This window comes from Zea mays, chromosome 1, assembly GCF_902167145.1.
Source record: "Zea mays cultivar B73 chromosome 1, Zm-B73-REFERENCE-NAM-5.0, whole genome shotgun sequence".
Lineage (NCBI taxonomy): Eukaryota > Viridiplantae > Streptophyta > Magnoliopsida > Poales > Poaceae > Zea > Zea mays.
Window position 1 is genome coordinate 242,516,350 of NC_050096.1, and position 22,919 is coordinate 242,539,268.

The 22,919-nt window shown below is 48.7% G+C and overlaps 1 protein-coding gene across 1 annotated transcript; it reads left to right on the forward strand.

The window, feature by feature from the left end:
• The first annotated feature begins 1,217 nt into the window (after positions 1-1,217).
• On the forward strand, positions 1,218-7,352 carry KSL4 (dolabradiene synthase KSL4, chloroplastic). Its single transcript, NM_001176255.1, is given in 11 exon segments — positions 1,218-1,897; positions 2,001-2,190; positions 4,565-4,779; positions 4,866-4,986; positions 5,094-5,194; positions 5,291-5,505; positions 5,590-5,702; positions 5,805-5,900; positions 6,084-6,299; positions 6,405-6,546; positions 6,659-7,352. Coding segments are annotated over 11 exon segments (2,547 nt in total). The 5' UTR covers positions 1,218-1,311; the 3' UTR covers positions 7,211-7,352.
• Positions 7,353-22,919: the final 15,567 nt, after the last annotated feature.

The following is a 22,919-nucleotide window of genomic DNA, read 5'->3' on the forward strand; positions in this document are numbered from 1 at the left end:
CAACGGATAGGGCAGCGTCAACATCGAGGTCGGAGGCCTTCACCAACAAGACATCATGAGACATAGCGTTGAGGCATGGCCGCAGACGCGATAAGGTAGAATAAGAAATATAGAGCGAGAGAGGTCTACCTGTACGTGGACAACTTCAGGTGCAATGCTGACGCACGACTGCAGCAAGGGCTCATTAGCCATGGCGATCCAGGACTGGGCGGTAGACGAACGAGATGCAGGGCTGGTCGGCGGCATGAAACGAGGAAGTTAGACAAACAGATCAATACGATGCAGGGCAGGGCAGATACGGAGGTATATTTTCCTATTATTTCTGTATTGGCGGGCGGCTTACTGTAAAAAAAACACTACCATCATAAATGACCGCTGGATATCAATTGGACGCTTCCTATTTCAAGTTTGCATAGTTGCACCGGTTGTTGAGTTTCCACCGGATACGTTGCCCTATTTTAATTAATGAGAAACTTCAGGATCGTGTATTAGGGTTAGTTTGTAAACTTAAATCCCCTCTGTGATTTCTAGGGATTGAAGGATTCCCGAGGAATCACGAAGGGTATTTAAGTTGCCAAACTAGGCCGATATTTTCTAATAGAATAAAGACGCACTCTCTATATATTTCAATATTTTTGGGAGTATCATGCATGGGCGACTAAGGAAACCATGCATGTTTTTATCGTTAAAAAATGAATCAACTACCCTTTCACTCTTATCCAAGTTTTTCAAACCTGTTATTCAGCATATCGCGCGCTTGACAAGATTTGATGGCGCCATTAGATGGCTTTGCTGGACAATCTAGACGTACGTGCCCCGGTGCCCCTCCCTTATAGGTCTTACACTGTTAGGCTGAGTTCAATGACGTGTGCATCCTTTATCCTTAGATATGCTAACTTAGCTGGTGTGTGATTTGAATTAGAATTACACAATAGTTAATCGATTCTATAGAGACTATGAGTTGAAACATAGCAGCCAGTTTCATAAAATATGCACAGTTTTTTAATTGCAAAGCTGGACGATAGCCAAGGTAGCCGCCCAGAGGCACATGACGCTGAATCTTCGTTGGGTTTCACGTGTGCTGACTGCTGACTATGTTTTTTTTTTCACTTTAGTCGATGCCCATATGTGCATATAATATGGTTAATACGATGAGCCTTCTGTGTATATATAGTAGTAGCATTCTCGACAGTCCCCAGATATGTGACACATCGTCGCTCGCATCCTATTGCCATCATCATAAATCCGCACTTCGGTTTAATTTGGTCGTCTAAACCTTCTGTTGTTCAAGCTCTCTGGCCGGCGGCGGCCATGGCATCGTTGAGCTTTGCCTCGTCCCATGCGTCCCTCTTCTGTTGCCAACAATCCTCCAGTGCAATCATCCTTCGACCAGCTGGAGCACTGCTGCGGCTGTCCCGGAGGCAACCGTCGTCGCATACCATTTCCACCACCGACCAACTGTTCCCGCGGCGGTCACGCATGCCGCGGAACGTGGATACGCATGCCGCCGCGGAACGCAACTCTCCCAGCACAATGAGCAGTCTGGAAGCGGTGGACGAGCTGGAGACGAACGGCGACAGCGCGGTCGTCGTCGTCAGGGAGCAGCAGCAGCAGCAGCACCTGCTGATGGGCGCCACCGACGACGGCTTACCGCCGTCGCCGTACGACACGGCATGGGTGGCGATGGTGCCGGCGCCGGGTAACCCACTGGTGCCCCGCTTCCCGCAGTGCGTGGACTGGATCCTGCAGAACCAGCGCAGCGACGGGTCGTGGGGGCCCGACGGCGGCTCCGGCGACCACCCGTCGTCGCCGCTGGGCAAGGACGCGCTCATGTCCACTCTGGCGTGCGTCCTTGCGCTCAAGACGTGGGACGCCGGCGAGGAGCACGTCAGGAAAGGTTCGTCGTCTAGCTATATATTTCGAGCCGCTTCACTATTTGATGGTACACACGTGTTAGTACTGTCGTCCCATGCCAACGCTCGCTGCCACACGTACGGCAGGGCTCTCTTTCGTCGGGAACAACTCGCCGTCGTGCGTGATGACGGGTGACGAGCGCGACGCGCCGGTAGGGTTCAGCGTCATCTTCCCCGGCATGCTCGCCCGTGCCATCGACATGGGGTTAGACATCCCAATGATGACGCAAGCCAACGTCGACGCCTTCATCCGACTGCGTGACACGGAGCTAAACAGGTATATATGTCCTGCCGTCAGTTTCTGAACCGCACGTACCTATATGGATGGACTTAATCGATCAGATCAGCTCCTTATTGATTTGGTGCTTTCAACACATTGGCATGCTCATCAATCAGCTGGTGTTGATTTGAAGCCAGCAGTGCTACCATATGTTTAATTTAGCTTGACTGACGGTGGTGCATGGTTTGTAGAATGACGAAGTGCTCTATCATCGTCTTCTACTTTACTACCGTGACAAATAAAAAAAAAAGAACAGAGAGAGTAGTTATTTATATGGTTTTGCAGAATAAATTGAGTTGAACTCTATCACCACTTTATTACTCACAAGCTAATAATTAGCACTAGAACAAGGGATGGGATCACTCCCCTAAACTGAAGGAATTTTTACGCTGGCTGGAAATTCCACCATCTCTAGAAGGTGGATTCCTAGACATGACATATGACAATCGATTTGGTATACCTCTAGAAGTAAATGTGGCATAATAAATTCCATATGACTCCAAGTCATGCATGCCAGTTGAAAGCAAAGTTTATATATTTAAGTTGTAGTACAAGAAGAGATCTATAATTTTTATAGTTAACTACCTTTTCACTTGTCATTTAGGGCAAGAATTTTTTTTTGTTTAAAGTTTTTAGAATTCGCAATTCAATTACTTTGACTAATAATGATCTTACATGGATAAATGGCCAAAACCAAAAGTTGTATTATTAGTCAAGGATATCAAAACTTTGTAGTTCACTGTGTTTCTATTTGAAGTCACTTAGGGCCTAAAATAGTTTTAAATTTCTAGACTTTGAAATTCATTTTTTTGAATTTTTTAAATGGCCTCAGAATGAGAAATGAAATAAAACAAGCTAAGTTTGCAGCACATGAAGAGAACCTCAACTTTGTAACTCATGACATGGATTTGAAATAATTTAGGTCTAACAATTTTGGTTTAAGTTTTCAAAAAAGAAAACTCATATTTGTGGTATTAAAATATACAGAAAACTTTTTCAACCCAAATATTGTTTAATTAAATTTATTTAGATCAGTCTCAAATAATCATTACAATATATATAAAAGGTGAATATATATAAAAGATATATTAGCCCACTTTGGTTACAAAATTTTCGCGTGAAATTAAAATCATGCGAGCCATGACTTGGGGACCTACAAGTGCGACTACCATAGGTTGCCTACGCTTCTCTACGGATTAAAAGGGAAAGGGAATTTTTCTTACTTTTCAGCTCGTTTTGTAACTATTTTTGTAAAATATTTATAGAACCAGTTCGAGCCGCCTTCACGTATGAACAATGGTCGCTGGATTCTAGAGATATATACACGAGTAGAGACAGCGACAAGCAGCGCGCGGTCTCAATCTAAAGACCTATTTTAGACGTTTCTAAGGATGGTTTGTGTTATTTTATACATAAAGCAGCTCGTTTTGATTGTAACACCTGTGTGTGGTCCACTTCATCCATAAAATCATTATGAATTTATGATATTTGGTTGACGGATTTCTAGACCGAGTCACTTGTGTCCAAATGAACTTGATCGAGTCAACAAACGACAGACGGGTAGGTCGCCACTTGCCTAGCTACATGTCCAAGTGACCTGTCCAAGTTTGATACAACGAACTAGCACGCCACTTGCCTGCATGGCGCAAAAAAAAAATAGAGCTAGGATTTGAGCAGCCTTGTGCGTCGGCACTAGCCCTGAAATCTCAAAGCAAGGGGGGCGGCTAAACCTTAATATCCCTATATCAATTACTTCGTTTTTTCAAGAGATAAAACATGAAAAAAAACATAAAAACAGGAAGGGAAATAAATTATATAGAAAAACATGAAGAAGATAAAGAAGAATAAAGAACAACATAAAAAGATTCGAAATAGAAGAAATGAAAAGAAGGACTTGTTTGACAACCTCATTTCTTCAAGAGATTTTTATTTTTCAAAAAAAAAGTTCATCGTTTAGAAAAATGAAATTGTCAAACTCGCTCGAAACAAAGAAACGCACCGTACCCTTGCATCTTCGATGATGATTACCTCCTTATGGGCCACGGGCCCACGGCGAACATAGGCGGCTGCTGCTCAACCTCAGCTATATAATAATAGTTACCCTAGCTTAGCATAACTAGTTTGTTGATGTGTGTACTGGGAGATGCCAATCTTAGACTCAAAAAAAAAAAAGATCGATGGAAGTCTTTGCTACTGTAAGGGCTAGTTTGAAAACACCATTTTCATAGAGGATTTTTTTTCTAAGAAAAATTAGTTTACTTTTCCCTTGAGAAAATAAAAATCCCTTAAAAAAATATAGTTCCTAAACTAGCCCTAGATGAATTTTATTCCTCTCACTGGCTTAGCTATTTTGTGTTGCTCAACCCAACAGGATGGCGGCCACCACCGGAAGTAAAGCTTTCATGTCATACGTAGCAGAAGGCTTGGGAGATGTACTGGACTGGGATGAAGCTGCTATGGTGTACCAAAGGCAAAACGGGTCATTCTTCAACTCACCGGCCACAACTGCCGCGGCTGCGATCCACGGCAACAACGACCGAGCGCTCCGCTACTTGGATTCCCTCGTCAACATGTTTGGCAGCTCAGGTGCAAAAAAAACAAAGCTAAAAACTTGTAGAGTCAGGAACAAGTTCGTCCAGTTCTGATATGCCTATGGACATTACTGCTGGCAGTGCCAACTGTGTATCCCCGGAGCACGTACTCTCGTCTCCACATGGTGGATACACTGCAAAAGATGGGCCTCTCTCGAAGCTTTGTCTCTGAGATAAACGAAATGCTTGACATGACATATAGGTACAACAAAGTTTTACCAGGCCTGTTTTGTTTTGTTCACCGCTTGTGGTATATATCATGCTAGCTGCATGCACCTTTAATTTAACGATCAAAATTTGCGTACGTAGGTCCTGGTTGGCCAACGACGACGAGGAGATGATGCTGGACATGTCGACGTGCGCCATGGCGTTCCGCCTCCTGCGTATGCACGGATACGACGTCTCTTCTGGTAGGAACAGCTTGGTTTCGGCTTTCGATCGAGCAGCCCGAGTCACAGTCACAGTCACCCTGACTACTACTGGACGTGCATGTTGTGCATATGCAGATGGGCTAGCTCAGTTCAGCAGTGAGTCCAGCTTCCGCGATTCCGTCCATGGCCAGGCAAACGATACCGAGGCATTGCTGGAGCTGTACAAAGCGTCGCAGATTCAGATCACGGAGGACGAGCTCGTCTTGGTAGACATTCGTTCTTGGTCAGCTAAACTACTGAAGGAACAGCTTGGTTCCGACAAGGTATCAAGATCAGTAGACGCCCAAGAGGTACTCGATCGATCTTCTGTTCTGCGGTCCATGCAGTTAATGATGCATTTTGACATTTTCTAGCTACTACTGTACAATTTGCAGGTGCAGCAAGTTCTCAAGTTTCCCTTCTACACCACCCTAGACCGGCTGGAACACAGGAGGCACATAGAGCAATTCAAGGCAGGGGGCTTCCACATGCTAAAGTCAGCCTACCGGTGAGCTAGAGCTAGGTCCCTGCATTATTGTCTCGCAAGAGAATACATTCCAGCTGATTAATTCCACATAGATTTCAAGTCTCCGTTTTCTTGGGTCGTCAGCTTTTGCAAGGAAGACGAAGAGCTTGTATCGCTTGCTGTCCAAGGGTTCCATTCCTCCCAGGCATTGTACCAACAGGAGCTCCAGTTCCTCACGAGGTGATCGTCCATAACGTGTCTAGCTGATTATATATATATATATATATATATATATATATATATATATATATATATATATATATATATCTGCAGCCAATCCTCCTCAGTTCACGCGCGCAGTACGTATCCAACAAGCTAATTAAGAGGATTCGATCTGTTCTGTGTATAATAATTAATTAATAGGTGGGCGAAAGAAGCGAGACTGCATGACCTCGAGTTTGCACGAATCATGCCGATGAACACGTTCTTCCCAAACGCCGCACTCATGTATGCCCCTGAACTATCCGAGGCTCGCATCCTGTGCACCAAGAATTGCATGCTGGCCACCGCAGTCGACGACCTGTTCGACGTCGGCGGATCAAGGGAAGAGATGGAGAACCTCGTCAGGCTGATCGACATGTACGTACGAGCTGTTGATTAATTATTTTCCACGCATCGTGTCATTGCGGCCTTCTCAACTTCTGATCTATCTGTTTGCTCTTATATATATGTTTGTGCGTGCAGGTGGGACGAGCACGAAGAGGTTGGCTTCTGCTCTGAGCGCGTAGAGATTCTCTTCCGCGCCATTTACGACACGAGCAAGGAGCTCGCAGCCAAGGCCATGGCGGTGCAGAACCGCAGCGTCATCAACCACGTCGCCGAGCTCGTAAGTCTGTCGTCGTCCACCGACAACGACGACACGACCGTCTTATTTATATCTCATCCCATTCGTCTTCAGACGATGAGATACATACATACTTATATACGCATGCATGCAGTGGGCGGATCTGGTGAGGGCCATGATGACCGAGGCGGAATGGAGCATGCGCGGACACGTGCCGTCGTCGATGGAGGAGTACATGCAGGTCGCGGAGACGTCGTTTGCTCTGGGCCCGATCGTCCTCATGCCCCTCTACCTCATCGGCCCGGAGCTCCCGGAGGCCGTGGTCCGGTGCCCCGAGTACAAGCAGCTGTTCCACCACATGAACGTCTGTGGGCGCCTGCTGAACGACCTCCAGTCGTACGAGAGGGAGGCGAAGCAAGGGAAGATCAACAGCGTCCTCCTTGTAGCCCCTCGGCACGGTGGCTCCATCGAGGCCGCCAAGAGCGAGGTGAGGCGCGCCATCGAGGCCTCCCGGAGGGAGCTGCTGAGGATGCTGGTCGCCGAGGCGGACGCCACGGTACCCCGGCCCTTCAGGCAGGAGTTCTGGAACATGTGCAAGATGGTCCACCTGTTCTACATGGAGGACGACTGCTACTCGTCGCCCAAGGAGCTGGTGCACGCGGCCAACATGGTGGTTTTCGATCCGCTGCGGGTCAGGGAACTTTGACTCCCCCAGGGACCGCTGAATTCGGCCATGAGGTATTTCGTAGTGTTAAGATAAAGGATTGATCAACTCGATATATATATGTGTGTAATCCTAAAGACTATATATATATGTATATATAAACGTACGGTGTACATATATAGGTATAACGATTGATCGTCCTTGTTCAGCTTTTGCTTTCTGCATACCACCATCAAGCTGCCAATCTGCACAAGCGTCTTCAGTGTGGGGCGGACCAAAGCGTAGGCAAGCTCGGACTCTTCCTGAGGCTTCTCCATCGGGGCTAATAAATCTATAAACACGCGCCAAGCAGTAAAATATAGTTAAACATAGATAGAAACTAGATAAAACTATTTATTTATAGTATGAGAATTATCTTGGTCTAGCTCTCGACCGCCACTAGTTGTGGCTGTCCTCATGAACCTTCTCCAGGAGGCAAGCATGAGCATGCTAGGTTGCAGCTGCAGACGTTTAGTGTAAGGCATTGGTGATGGTGTCCGAGATAGGCCATAAGAAACCAGCGTAAGAGCAACTCTAACAGCTCTTAATATTATAACTTTAAATTTTTGTTTTAGGAAAATTCTGCAAAATGGTACCCCCAACAGTGTTCAATCTCTTCTCCTTATTCTCTGGCGAAAAACTAACCGCGCGCGCAAATATTCGTAGCCAGCGTCTGCTCCCAATCCAGTTTTTGTCTTTCCTTGCGTCCGCGAGCCGGTGGTGCGCGCTGCAGTAGCCGTTGGCGAGGAGCAGCACGATGAGGATCCACTCGAGCAGCGCGTACGCGAGCATCCGCGTCGCGTCTTCTTCCACAGCGCCGCTGTGAGGCTAACGCCTGAGCCCGCGCCCGCCGCTGTGAGTAGAAAGGAAAAATTTTATGTTTTCAAATAATAAAACAGTGATATAAACAAATTAAACAATTTCCTGATTAGATAAAATTTTGTCAAAGAATTTGAAGCATAAATTTTGTTTGGATTGATTTACTAATCTAATTTTTGGATTTAATTTTGTGATAAAATCTCATATTATAAAATAATGATGTATGGTTAAATTATTGGAGGGTATGAATTTTTATTTGTTAATAACTTTTTGATTTATCTAAACTTTTGAAACCTATATTATATATACTCTGAATATTTAAGGAGATAAGAAAATAAATTTGAAATCAAATAAAAAAAAGACGATCCCACGTCCACCCAAGCTATTGGCCGAAATAGCCCAACCAGCCACGTCTAGTCGCACTCAATCTCTCGCTTCCCCTCTTTCAATGACGTGTGGACCCTACCCAACAGCCATCAACGCTTCATATTCTCTCTCTTTCGTTTTGCTTTGCCAGTCGACGTCGCCGAACGACGTTGCCGCCGGTTTTGCTCGCGTCTTCTCGCCTCCGTGTAGAGATGGCAATGGATAAATACCTACCGGGTATTACCACCCCATACTCATACGGTCATATCCACGACAAAAAATAACTCCACTAGGTCACCCATATACACTGGTGTGTATGGATTTAACCCCATACTCATACCCACGTGGGTATGAGTTATCTATCGGGTCACCTGTACCCTCAAAAATTAAACATCTATCAAAATATTATATTATACAAATATCAAGTATATCCATATAAATATTATTACAAAATTTCTAACATCATTTAACCATACATTCAACACACATTGGGTGAATTACATGTTCCATTACATGGTCATTAAATTGTTGTTAAGCCTTCTATGACATAATGGCCTAAAAGGTTATTAAATAGTAAAAAAGATGCATGACTAAAGTGTAAGTTCATGTTTGGGCTAAGTTTATATTGGGTGTTTTATACCCACGGGTTAATGGGTATGGGTGAAGGTGGAACGTTCTAATACTCGTTTACTCATTGAGTGAAGATTTTTGCCCAATAACAGACCCACAGGTAGAATATTTAACCCACATACATACCCTAATGAAGTAAATATCTATCGGGTATCGGGTCGCGGGTACCCATTGCCATCTCTACCTCCATGGTGGACGACATCGCCGCGCCCGCCGAGCTCCAGTGGAGCAGCTGCCACAGTCTCGTCAACCCCTCCCCTCCATCTTCCACTTTGCCGATATTAGACCTTGTTCGTTTGTGCTGGATTGATGGGTCGGAACGATTTCTAAGCGGATTATTTCTCTAATTTATATAAACTTTGATTAGCTGGAACGATTCTGGGTGTAATCCAACACAAACGAACAAGGATGATTCCTAACCGGATTGCTTTATCTAATTTATATAAAACTTTGATTAGCTAGAACGATTCCGGGTGTAATCCAACACAAACGAACAAGACCTTAATGGTGTTTATTCTGAGCGTTTCATCGGAGTCACGGCAGTGCTTCAATAATGACATTTAAGCCTACCACGATTCTCTCTCCGCTCAATATACAGCACTGAACTCTCGTTCCTTGCTCGCTCGACTCCACCTCGCATCACCTTGCGTGTAGCTCTCGCTGTCGCGTTCTGCATGCTCCCGCTGTCGCCGAAGGTGCTACCCGACGCCACTGGCCTCTTTTCGCCATCTCCCGTGTTCCTCGCGCGCCACGTTTTCAGACAGCGCCACTCGAAGCTTCGCGCCACGTCCTCGCGTTGGCCACACATTCCGTTTGCCGGCCCAGTGTCCCTACGCCTCACACGCACTGCTTCGCCATGCCCGAGGTTCCATGTCGAGGTCACGGCGGAGCCGCGCGTCCTTGCGTCAAGCGTCTCGCACAATTACATCTCGTTTGTCTGCTCTATGCTCATGGATCGCCGTCGTGCTGTCATCGGAGTCAGACGGTCCTGTTTTGTCGAGCCTCGTACTGCTCACACCAACGTCGTGATGTGGTGTCCGAGCTTCCGCACGGGCAACACGGTGCTCGTCATTGCTAAAACCTCGCCAGCACCGCACCATCGAAGTCACCATCGTTCATGCTCCCTGAAGTTCACCAACAGCCCTGCTCAGCCTTGCTGTGTCGAATAATCGACGTCGTGCAGTCACATCGAATTCCTGTGTTCCTTCTTCACGCAGACGTCACGATGATATATTTTCTATCTGCGATCTGAAGGTAGAAGAAATGTCTAATTTATTTACACATTAACGCCCATCATCTACCGTTAATTGTACTTTAGCCCTATGACATTTTTCAGTCTAAAAAAAGATTACTTAGAATTCAAATAATTGAGTTCTTGTGTTGCTAACTTCATAAGTACCCGGGTCCACTGGAAGGGTAAAAGACCTCACGAGAGGCCCAAGAGCCTAATAAATCGTAAGGTCATTCCTTCATGCGCCTGGAGAGGGACAATCAGTAAATCAGATTGATGTAAGGCCGGATTGGTGCAAGCCCGGACGGCCCCACAGCATTGAGCAAGCGGTCACAACAGAAGATCCGACTTTCCCGCGTTGGAGCCATATACAACGGAACCAGGCGAGGATAGGTCGGCAGAATCAGAGGAAGATAGACTCAAACAGTCCACTATCTTTTAGGTGCACATTGTTATCATATCCACGTGTATTGCCCCACGGTCGAATATATAAGGCCTAGGGGGCACCCCTTCAAAAGGATAATATCGATCCCATGTTACTCAGCCACCAACCTTAACTCTCCACGAGAGCTACCTTGTAACCCATTACACGAAGCATACTCACCAGGACGTAGGGTGTTACGCATCTCTAAACGGCCCGAACCTGTAAACACTGTCCATTGTCCCTCGTGCATCTGGCACGAACCATTTTGCTACAGTCGGCGACACCGTCCTGCTCCTAAAAACACCTCGAGGGGCAACCCCGGGTGTGCGGTCGGACCCAAAACACCGACAGCTGGCGCGCCAGGTAGGGGGGTGTCGACGATCCAAGCTAGCTCAATGGCCGTCACCTTCCACAGCAAGATCACCCTCCGTCCCGGATCCGTATTCTGCTTTGGAACAATCTCATCCATAGCAGATGAAGATGGAATTCTACACCGCATTGCAGATCCGCCGAAAAAGAAGTTTCCTCTAACAAACTCCGAAAATACCGGAGAAGCGCAACCTCCAGCGCTCCGAAAAAAGATCGCCCTCAGCAAGCCAGGGGCCGAGAGCCCGCTGACCCGGAGAACTCCACTGTCTACTTCCCCGACGAAAGAATGGACACAGATCGCAGGGAAGAAGGAGGCCAGGAGGAAACAAGTTGTTCTTTCTGTTCCTCCGCCCTCAAAGGAGAACGGAAAAAAGATCGTCACAACCGCCGTACCATTCTACCCTGACGTCCTCTTCATCGGGAGAGTGGAGTCGCCTCCCGTCTCCGACGACGAGCCGACCGCGCCTGGAGAAGAACCACCTCAGCGAGAATCCCGCCAACGAAGAAACCGGCGCCGAAATATTCGGCGACACCACGAGGCCGGAGAACGGAATCCGGAGCAACCTGTTTCGCGGGACGAGGTCTCGGAGATAGGAGAAACTCCGGAGGAACGCGTCTTCAGAGAACGAAGGAACTCCCGACGACGTGATCGCCGCCGGGCTCAGGAACAAGCCAAGCAAGACGCAAGGCAACGCAGTGAGAATCCACTCTTCGGGCACAACCTGAATCCCGACTTCGCCCGAGCCATGAACACGCCGAGTGAAGTTGGGGGAGTACTAGCTCGGATAGCCGATGGACTCCCTCGGACTCCCGACGCCGAGGGCTACCGACGACTGTTCACTCAGGCAGCCAACCATCTTCTACCGCTCGCTCACCCGCCGAACGATCTACGACACGCTATCAACAGCCGCCGGGACGCGCGAAGCTCCATCAACGCTTCGTGTGAACGACGGCATGAGAACGAGATCCGCCGCCAGGAGGAGTACGACAGGGATCATGGCATCCCAGCTCGGAGCCAGGCCACCAGAACTGAGTCGGCAACGGCCTCAGCTGGCGGCACTACCCGGGGACGGTCGAGGAACCACAACTACTCCCCTCCCCGGGACAGACATCATCCCCGACGACAGGAAGATACGTGTGGAGTATCTGCTCTTACTCCATGCCTTAGGGCCATTCAATGGCCCCCTAACTTCAAGGTATTCAATGTCGACAAATATGAACCTAAACAGGATCCAGGGGGCTGGTTAGCCGTCTACACCACCGCTGCTCGGGCCGCCGGGGCGTCCGAGGACGTGATGACCGCATACTTACCCATTGTCCTCGGGCAAGACGCGCTGCAATGGCTGCGACATTTACCCCGACACTGCATCGACGACTGGGGTGACTTCAGTCGACGCTTCACCGCTAATTTTCAGTCCCTCTCCGACAAACCGGCGCAACCGTGGGACCTCAAATCCATCAAGCGCCGGGGGACGAAACTCTCCGGTCATACCTCAAAAGGTTCCAGACCATGAGAAATCGTATCCCTGAGGTCACGGAGGCGGCCGTGATCGAGGACTTCTACAGAGGATCCAATGACTCGGCCTTCGTCCGAGCCATATTGCAGAAGGCGCCGACTACCTCCGAGGAGCTGTTCCGGGAAGCCGACCTCTACATCACCGCCGACGAGCGAGCCCAGGACCTCATCGGAGGAGCAAAGTCCGCACCGGCAGCACCGCGACGTGACGCGAACCAGCAACCCGACAAACGCTAGGAGAAGAGACCTCACGAAGAAGTACACGCCGCCGGACCACCAACCTCTCGCGCCCGGGGAGGACCTCGCGGAGGCGAGCGCACGCTGGATGACATCCTTGACGCCCAGTGCTCGTACCACAAGGACATGCGCCACACTCTTCGGAACTGTCAGGACTTCAAGCACTCCATCGGGCATGGTCGACCCTTCCAACCTCTACCTCCTCCTCCGCCGCGGGGAGGGCCAGAAGAACCACGACAGCCCCAGCAGCAGGAGGAGGGAAGAGGAGGAGCTTTCCCGTGCATTGATAGGGAGGTCAACGTCATCTTCGGCGGACACGGATCGCAGGAGAATAGAAGGCAACAAAAGCTCAACGATCGCCAGATATTGGTGGCGACCACCAGTCCTCCCGCCCATACCGGTGGTCGGAGCATCCGATCACTTTCACTCGGGCGGATCAATGGCTCAACTTCGACCACCCAGGCAAATACCCGCTCCTCGTCGATCCGGTGATCCGAAAAAGCAGGGTGAAGAAGGTGTTGGTGGACGGGGGGAGCAGCATCAACGTCACCTTCCCCCGGACACTCCAAGGCTTGGGAGTTCACCTCAAAGAGCTCCACGAGTTCGACACTCCTTTCTTCGGCATCGTGCCGACTGAAGGAGAATACCCGCTGGGCCACATCTACATGCCCGTCACCTTCGGAACTCCGGATAACTACAGAACCGAGTTCCTGAGGTTCGAAGTGGCGAACTTCGACTGCGGGTACAACGCCATCATCGGGAGGCCGGGATTGGCAAAATTCATGGCCATTCCGCATTACACGTACATGATATTGAAGATGCCAGGACCACAAGGAATCATAACTGTGCGCGCTGACTTCCAAGGCGCCGTAGAGTGTTTCCGAGTGGCCATCCAAGCGGCCCTCACCACCAAGCCGTCGACGACTTCTCCAACACAGGCAAACTCTAAGCCTGAGGAGGACCTCGCAATACCGGCGAACGAAGCTCAGGCCGCGACCTCTATGCGGTCGACTGAAGAAACTAAAAGGATCAACCTGGGGTTCGCTGATGAGCGCAAGACTGCCATCATCAGCTCCAGCCTAGGCGACAAATAGGAAAGCGCGCTCGTCCAGTTTCTGCAAGATAACCGAGTAGTATTCGCATGGCAACCTGCGGATATGCCAGGAGTCCCAAGAGAACTGGCCGAGCACAAACTGAAGGTCTATCCCGAGGCAAGGCCGATCCGGCAAAAACTACGTCGTTTCACGCCCGACAAGAGAGAGGCCATTTGCGCCGAGCTAGCTCGCTTGGTCGCGGCTGGATTCATTAGAGAGGTGTTACACCCCGAGTGGTTAGCCAACCCTGTTCTTGTACTCAAAAAGAATAAAGTGGATTGGCGCATGTGCGTCGACTATACTGATCTCAACAAACATTGTCCAAAGGATCCCTTCGGGCTCCCGAGGATAGACCAGGTGGTGGACTCCACCGCTGGGTGTTCTGTGCTGTCTTTCTTGGATTGCTATTCCGGATACCATCAGATTAGTTTGGCAAAGGAAGACGAGGAAAAAACAGCGTTCATCACTCCGTTTGGTGCTTTCTGTTATACCTCCATGCCGTTTGGCCTCAAAAACGCTGGAGCGACTTATCAGAGAGCCATTCAAACATGCTTAGCCGATCACTGGGGCAAGCGTGTGGAAGCCTACATAGTAGGCTGTGGTAATCAAAACAGAGGACTCAGAAAACTTCATTGAGGACTTACAGCTGGTTTTTAACAGTCTACGGCGGTACCGATGGAAGCTTAATCCCGAAAAATGTGTTTTCGGGGTACCAGCAGGAAAGTTACTCGGATTTATTGTCAGCCACCGGGGAATTGAGGCTAATCCTGATAAGATCGAAGCTATCATGAAAATGGAAGCACCACGATCACAAAAGAAGGTTCAGCGACTTAATGGATGTATGGCAGCTCTGAGCAGATTCATATCCAGGTTTACCATTTTACAAGCTACTCAAGAAAGTGGATAAGTTTCAGTGGACTTCAGAAGCACAGGAAGCTCTAGATGCACTGAAGGAATTCTTGACGACACCACCAGTGCTGAAGCCGCCACGACGAGCCACGTCAACTCAACCAGCTGAAGATCTGCTACTGTATATCTCTTGCACGACTCACGTGGTAAGCATCGCGTTGGTAGTCGAGCGAGCAGAAGAAGGACATGCCTACCCAGTGCAACATCCTGTTTACTTCATCAGTGAAGTTCTGGGTCCCTCGAAGAAAAAGTATCCTCAAGTTCAGAAGCTATTGTATGCAGTACTTCTAACTGCCCGCAAGCTACGTCACTACTTTGACGACCACAAAGTCATAGTAGTTACTGGTTTTCCAATAGGGGATATTCTTCACAACAAGGAAGCCATTGGCCGAATAGCCAAGTGGGCCTGCGAGCTGGGATCTCATGACATCGAATTTCGACCTCGCACTGCCATCAAAACTCAAGCATTGGTTGACTTCGTATCAGAGTGGACTGAACAGCAGGTACCAGACAACCCAGAGACTGCAGAAGTATGGCGAATGTATTTTGATGGCTCGCTGAAGCTGCAGGGAGCAGGAGCAGGAATTCTTTCCACCGCACCTGGAGGCGAGCACCTCAAGTATGCCCTCCAGTTGCTATTTCCAGCCTCCAACAATGCAGCCGAGTATGAAGCTCTCATCCATGGATTGAACATCGCCATATCATTGGGCATCAAGAGACTGATGGTGTACGGAGACTCTCTGGTAGTCATAAGCCAGATATACAAAGAATGGGATTGTTCAAGCGATCCAATGGGAAAGTACTGCACTGCCATCCGAAAACTGGAAGATAAATTTGAGGGTCTGAAATTTCATCATGTAGAAAGAGATCGGAACACGGCAGCCGATGTATTGTCCAAGCTAGGGTCCAGTCGAACTCAGGTCCCACCTGGAGTCTTTGTGCAAGAAATACTACAGTCGAGCATCTCAATAGATCAAGCAGAAGAGTGTAATAACGTGAATCAACCAGAGTCAGACTCTGATGACTGGAGAAGGCCAATCATCAGGTACATAAAGAATGAAGAGGAGCCAGATGACAAAAATGCAGCCGAGCGTATCGCCAGACAGTCGGCTCATTACACACTCATTGGGAAGACATTATACAGAAGGGGTGCATCAGGCGTCCTCATGAAGTGCATTCTCTCATCTACTGGGAAGCGACTTCTGGATGAGGTCCATGCCGGGCAATGTGGAATACACGCAGCATCCAATACACTAGTCGGGAAGGTCTTCAGGTCAGGATTCTATTGACCAACAGCGAAGAATGACGCAGCCGAGTTAGTTCAGAGGTGCGAAGCTTGCCAGTACTTGTCGAAGCAACAACATCTACCGGCACAGCAACTGCAGACCATACCAGTGACTTGGCCCTTCGCATGCTGGGGACTCGATATGATTGGACCTTTCAAGAAGGCTCAAGGAGGATACACTCATGTACTGGTAGCAATCGACAAATTCACCAAATGGATAGAATTCAAACCCATTGCTTCCTTAACCTCAGCTAAAGCCGTGGAATTCATACAAGACATAATATTCAGATTCGGGATACCAAACAGCATCATAACTGACCTAGGATCCAACTTCACCAGTTTAGAATTCTTCGATTTCTGCGAGCAAAAAAGCATTCAGATCAAGTATGCTTCTGTAGCACACCCAAGAGCCAACGGGCAGGTTGAGCGAGCCAACGGGATGATACTGGAGGCACTCAGGAAAAAGGTCTTCGATAAGAATGAAAAGTTCGCAGGAAAGTAGATAAGGGAATTGCCCTACGTCGTTTGGAGCCTAAGAACCCAACCTAGCCGAGCTCTGCATGAAAACACTCCTTTCTTCATGGTCTATGGGTCGGAAGCAGTGTTACCCGCTGATCTCAAGTTCGGGGCGCCAAGGCTGATCTTTGAAAGCATAGCAGAAGCCGAAGCCACTAGGATGGAGGACATTGATGTACTCGAGGAAGAACGGCTGAATGCAGTAATCCAATCAGCTCGGTACCAGCAGACTCTAAGGCGCTATCACGACAAGGCAGTGCGACAGCGATCCTTCTCTGTAGGAGATCTCGTCCTCCACCGAATTCTAACGGGGGAGGGACGGCACAAGTTATCGCCCTTATGGGAAGGACCCTTCATAGTAGCAGAAGTCACTCGGCCAGGATCATATCGTCTCACTCAGATGGACGGCACAGAAATTGGGAACTCCTGGAATATAGAACACCTCAGGAAGTTTTATCCCTAGCTGTATTTCAAAAGCTATCGGGACGACGATGTACTCTGTAAAATGGGAAATATGTCATCAATAAAAAAAGGCTTCGAAGATACTCGGGGTGTTCATGATTGACTCGCATTCTTACTTAACTCGGGGTGACCACTATGCCCTGCCAATGGAGCAATCGGCTTAAGTCGGCAACGACTCAAGCCGGTGCAACATGCTCGCGCTTACTTAACTCGGGGTGACCACTATGCCCTGCCAACGGAGCAATCGGCTTAAGTCGGCAACGACTCAAGCCGGTGCAACATGCTCGCGCTTACTTAACTCGGGGTGACCACTATGCCCTGCCAACGGAGCAATCGGCTTAAGTCGGCAACGACTCAAGCCGGTGCAACATGCTCACGCTTACTTAACTCGGGGTGACCACTATGCCCTGCCAACGGAGCAATCAGCTTAAGTCGGCAACGACTCAAGCCGGTGCAACATGCTCGTGCTTACTTAACTCGGGGTGACCACTATGCCCTGCCAACGGAGCAATCAGCTTAAGTCGGCAACGACTCAAGTCGGTGCAATATGCTCGCGCTTACTTAACTCGGGGTGACCACTATGCCCTACCAACGGAGCAATCGGCCTAAGTCGGCAACGAATCAAGCCGGTGCAACATGCTCGCGCTTACTTAACTCGGGGTGACCACTATGCCCTGCCAACGGAGCAATCGGCTTAAGTTGGCAACGACTTAAGCCGGTGCAACATGCTCGTGCTTACTTAACTCGGGGTGACCACTATGCCCTGTTAACAGTAGCAACCGACTTAAGTCGGCAGCGACTTAAGGCGATTTGGCGCGCTTACGATTACTCATATAGGGATGACTTCTATATCCCGTAAAAAAGTTTCAAAACCATCACACAACATTTTACTACTGCAAATTTACGTACTGTTGAATTCTGAAACAATAGGAGAATAACAATATCATTCAAGTGCTAAACCGGTGTCCTCTAACAAATGTCCGGCCATGCTAACCGCGCGCCCAAAGCACGCAGAATATGTCTCTATTTTGTGATATCTTTCTCAGGAGCAACCGACGAGGAAGGGCGGCTTGAGGAATCAGGAGCAGCATTCACGTCAGCCCTTATATCTTCAGGAACAACCACGCCAGGTCTCCTCATCAAGATTCGCCCTGCCCGAATGGCCTTATCCATGGCTCTGTCGCGCTGAGCTCTCAGAGTAATGGAAGTTTCTTCAGCAACCTTGGCAGCCAACTGAGCGGTTTCTAGCTCCTGGGCGATGGACTTCTTGGAAGCACGGAGTTCCTTGATAGTAGCATCCTTCGCCGATATCAATTGCTTGAGCCGGGTCACCTCATCCGTAGATTCCTGTAGCTTACATCGATGGTTGTCTAACTCCTCCATGGTGAAGCGATGACTCCTCTCCAAGATGGTCAGCGAGTTGCTAGAGTCGCGATACAGTCTGTCGAGATTGTCGCGGGAAGCAGCAAGGATATGTTTCTCTTCCTGCAAACAAAAATCAATTCCTTCAAACATCAAGCAAGCAATAGGAACACGATAATGCAAAGCACAGTTCCATAGGTCACCTTTTCAGAATCAAGCTGAGTGCGAAGGGAAGAGCTCAGTGCATTGGCGTCATCTAGGGCAGCAGAGACCTGAGCTAGTTCAGTCTGGCTTTGAGAATACTTTTCTTCAAAATCAGAACACCGTTGGACCAGTTCAGCCTGATCTCGAGAATGTTTTTCTTCAAGAGTGGAAATCTGCCGAGTCATATCTAGCAGGAGACAATCAAACAAAAGGGGTCATAATGTAGGGCAGTTCAATAATGAAGACAAAGAGAAGCAAAAAAGCACTAACCAGCATTGGTCGCCTCTAAGTCAGAGACACGATGTTGAAGTAACACTGGATTCCAACGTGCAAGAGACAAAGCTCCTTCTGGAACAGAAGCACCCTACAACCTCAGCTGGCTAGCCATCCCGTCCACCAAAGCCTGATAAGGAGAACAGATGAGTGTAATGATAGCAGTTCATGCGGTGTAAAAATCAAGCTAAAATATATCACAGTACCTGGAGGTTAGAAAAGAACGAAGGGACTCCCAAATCATGAGAGATCAATTGATGATCGGGCGTAAGGTCGCCACCCGAAGCAGCTTGCAACGAACCAGCAGGAACCAACTCAGTGCCATCAACAGAGCCCAAAACTTGGTCAGCGGGGACGCTGCCCTCTAAAGCGACTCACTGGTCCAAAGCTTGGGCTACCACCATGCAGCCGGAGTGCGGAGGCGATCCCGCATGAACGTCCATGGAAGTACAAGAGGGAGACCCCACTTGGACACCCTCGGGGGCTGGGTCACGGTTTGCGCTGCCCACTTGAGCCGGATCATCTCCGGCAGTACCCTCGGGGGCTGGGCAGTGGCTGGCACTTCCCACCCGAGCCGAGTCATCCCCGGCAATATCCTCGGGGGCTGGGCAAGCGTTAACACCGTCCTTGGGGACCAAGTTCTCTGCAGTGGCCGTTTCTAAGGCTGATGGACCCCCAATTACTTCCATGGGACCAAGATGATCCAAGTCAGTCTCCTGACCCTCAAGACCGCGTTCTAAGGTCGATGAGGCACGGGATGACCTCAACCCAGCATCGAGCACATCAGCACAAACCTCCATCACACCATCATCTGCTGGCTCTGATAACAGATCCTCTGGAACCATATCCTCAAGAGTCTGATCAAAATTCGCCAGGGACAATCCTTGCAGACCAACGAGAGCAGACAGAGCAGGAGAAGGAACTCCACTACTTTCACCACTGGCGACATACTACCGACTGTTCTTCCGAGTCAAAGGGACCTCATCTTCTTCCTCACAGTCGTCTTCATCAGCAACACATACAACACACCCATTGGGGTCAGCAGCAGGTGGAGCACCCCCATTGGGGTCAGCAGCAGGTGGAGCACCCCCATTGGGATCAGCAGCAGGTAGAGCACCCCCATCGAGTTCAGCGTCAGTAAATTCAGGAATAGGCACTTCTTCAGCAGCAGGAACCGAAGGACCAACATCCTGATCCAAACTAGATACTCGCCGGAGACGTCTCTTTTTATTTTTCGGCTCGTCGGCAGAAGGATCAAGTTGATTGGCTCGGGAAGGGCGCCTTGGGCGAGTACTGACAGGTTTCTGAATATCCAAGGTTATATCAGTTTCTGGGGGAGGTGCCACCACCAACGTCCCAGCAGGAGCAGCATCAGAAGAGTCCTCAGCCAGCAAATCAAGCATAGCACTTATCTCTGCATCACTAGGATCCAAGGGCACCTCAAAGTGGACCTGCCGTTCACTATCAGGAACTTCCCCGAGTGAGGCAACCAAGGCGCTAACTTCTTGATAGCACCTAGAGGGGGGGGTGAATAGGTGATCCTGTAAAACTTCAAAACTTAAGCCACAAAAACTTGTTAAGTGTTAGCACAATTATGGCCAAGTGGCTAGAGAGGAGTCAAAACACAATAACCACAAGAAATCAATCACAGAGATGACACGGTGGTTATCCCGTGGTTCGGCCAAGTACAAAACTTGCCTACTCCACGTTGTGGCGTCCCAATGGACGAGAGTTGCACTCAACTCCTCTCAAGTGATCCAATGATCAACTTGAATACCACGGTGTTCTTGCTTTTCTTTTCTCAATCCCGTTTGCGAGGAATCTCCACAACTTGGAGCCTCTCGCCCTTACAAAAGATGTTCACAGAGAATCACGGAGCAAGGGAGGGAATGAGCAACGCACACAAGACTTCAAAAGATCAGAGCAACACGCACACAAGCAATAAGAGCTCGCAACACAACTCAAAGAGTACACAACTCCACAAGAGCTCTATATGCTATCACAATGAATCGAATGCGCTAGATCAATGTCTTGGTGCTTAGAAAGGTTGTAGGAATGCTTGGTGTACTCCTCCATGCGCCTAGGGGTCCCTTTTATAGCCCCAAGGCAGCTAGGAGCCGTTGAGAACACAACTGGAAGGCTATCCTTGCCTTCTGTCGTCGGGCGCACCGGACAGTCCGGTGCACACCGGACACTGTCCGGTGCCCGATTTGTTTCCATACAAAGCTCATCAGACCGTTGCTTTCTGATGCAGATCTGCGCACAGTTGGCGCACCGGACATGTCCGGTGCACACCGGACAGTCCGGTGTACCTTTCCGACCGTTGGCTCGGCCACGTGTCGCGCGCCGATCGCGCGGCCGACCGTTGGCCCGGCCGACCGTTGGCTCACCGGACAGTCCGGTGCACACTGGACAGTCCGGTGAATTTTAGCCGAAGTCGCCGGAGAAAAACCCGAGAGCGGCTGGTTTGCTCCACGCTGGTCTGGCGCACCGGACACTGTCCGGTGCACACCGGACAGTCCGGTGCCCCAGCCCGAAACAGCCTTTGGCTGCACACAGCCACTCTCCACTTCCTTTCTTTTCTTCTTCTTTCTGTTTCTTACACTTAGATAAATATATTAGTACACAAAACCAATGTACTAAGACTTAGAAACATACCTTTGTTGAAGATTTGCACTTTGTTCATCCATGGGCATTGATTCACATTTAAGTACTTGTGTTGGCACTTAATCACCAAAATACTTAGAAATGGCCCAAGGGCACATTTCCCTTTCAATCTCCCCCTTTTTGGTGATTTATGCCAACACAACATAAAGCAACTAGAACAAGTGCAAAATCACTTCAAATAAAAACTAACTTTGAGATTTATCCAATTTTGGCATATATGGATCATCTTTTGCCACCACTTGGTTTGTTTTTGCAAATCAAACTCAAATCTCTATCTCTAAGTCAAACACACATGTTGAAGTATAAAGAGAGTCATTCCAAAAGAGATTGATCAAAGATTTCAAAAACTCCCCCTAAATCCCATAATCAATACTTCTCCCCACAAGAAGCCAACTTTTCACAAAAGAGACAATAAGAGAGTTTTGACAAAACAAAAGCTCTACTCCAACTTTTCACAAAAGAGACAATAAGAGAGTTTTGACAAAACAAAAGCTCTACTCTACTATTTTCAAATCTCTCAAGTGGTAGCTGATCCATTTATCGCTTTGGCCTTTATTTTCTCCCCCTTTGGCATCAAGCACCAAAACGGGATCAATCTTGGCCTTGGAACCCCATTGCCTCACCAAAATTTTCAATTAAGAGCAAATGGCAATAAGAGTTCATGAGATGGACTTGGAATGAGTTACCCTCTCATCGGAGTGCAGTGGAAGTCTTGCATGATCCAAGTCCACCTTTTCCCTTTCAATTCTCCTTTGAGACTAAATCACAACAAACTCAAGCATATGGTTAGTCTCAAAGGATCAAGTTGTAACACATCTCCCCCTAAACATGTGCATCACTTTGCAACGGACTTGTGAGGTCCAGGGAGTGTTTGTACAACTTGAGCACCATAATAAGCAACAAAATGCAGAATGAACATGATCAAAGGCATAAGCACATGTATGCTACAATTCAATCCAAGTTCCGCGAATCTAAGACATTTAGCTCACTACGCAGCCTGCAAAAGGTCTTCTCATCTAGAGGCTTGGTAAAGATATCGGCTAGCTGGTTCTCGGTGCTAACATGAAACACTTCGATATCTCCCTTTTGCTGGTGGTCTCTCAAAAAGTGATGCCGGATGTCTATGTGCTTTGTGCGGCTGTGCTCAACAGGATTCTCCGCCATGCGGATCGCACTCTCATTATCACATAGGAGTGGGACTTTGCTCAGATTGTAGCCAAAGTCCCTGAGGGTTTGCCTCATCCAAAGTAGTTGCGCGCAACACTGTCCTGCGGCAACATACTCGGCCTCAGCGGTGGATAGGGCGACGGATGTTTGTTTCTTAGAGTTCCATGACACCAGGGACCTT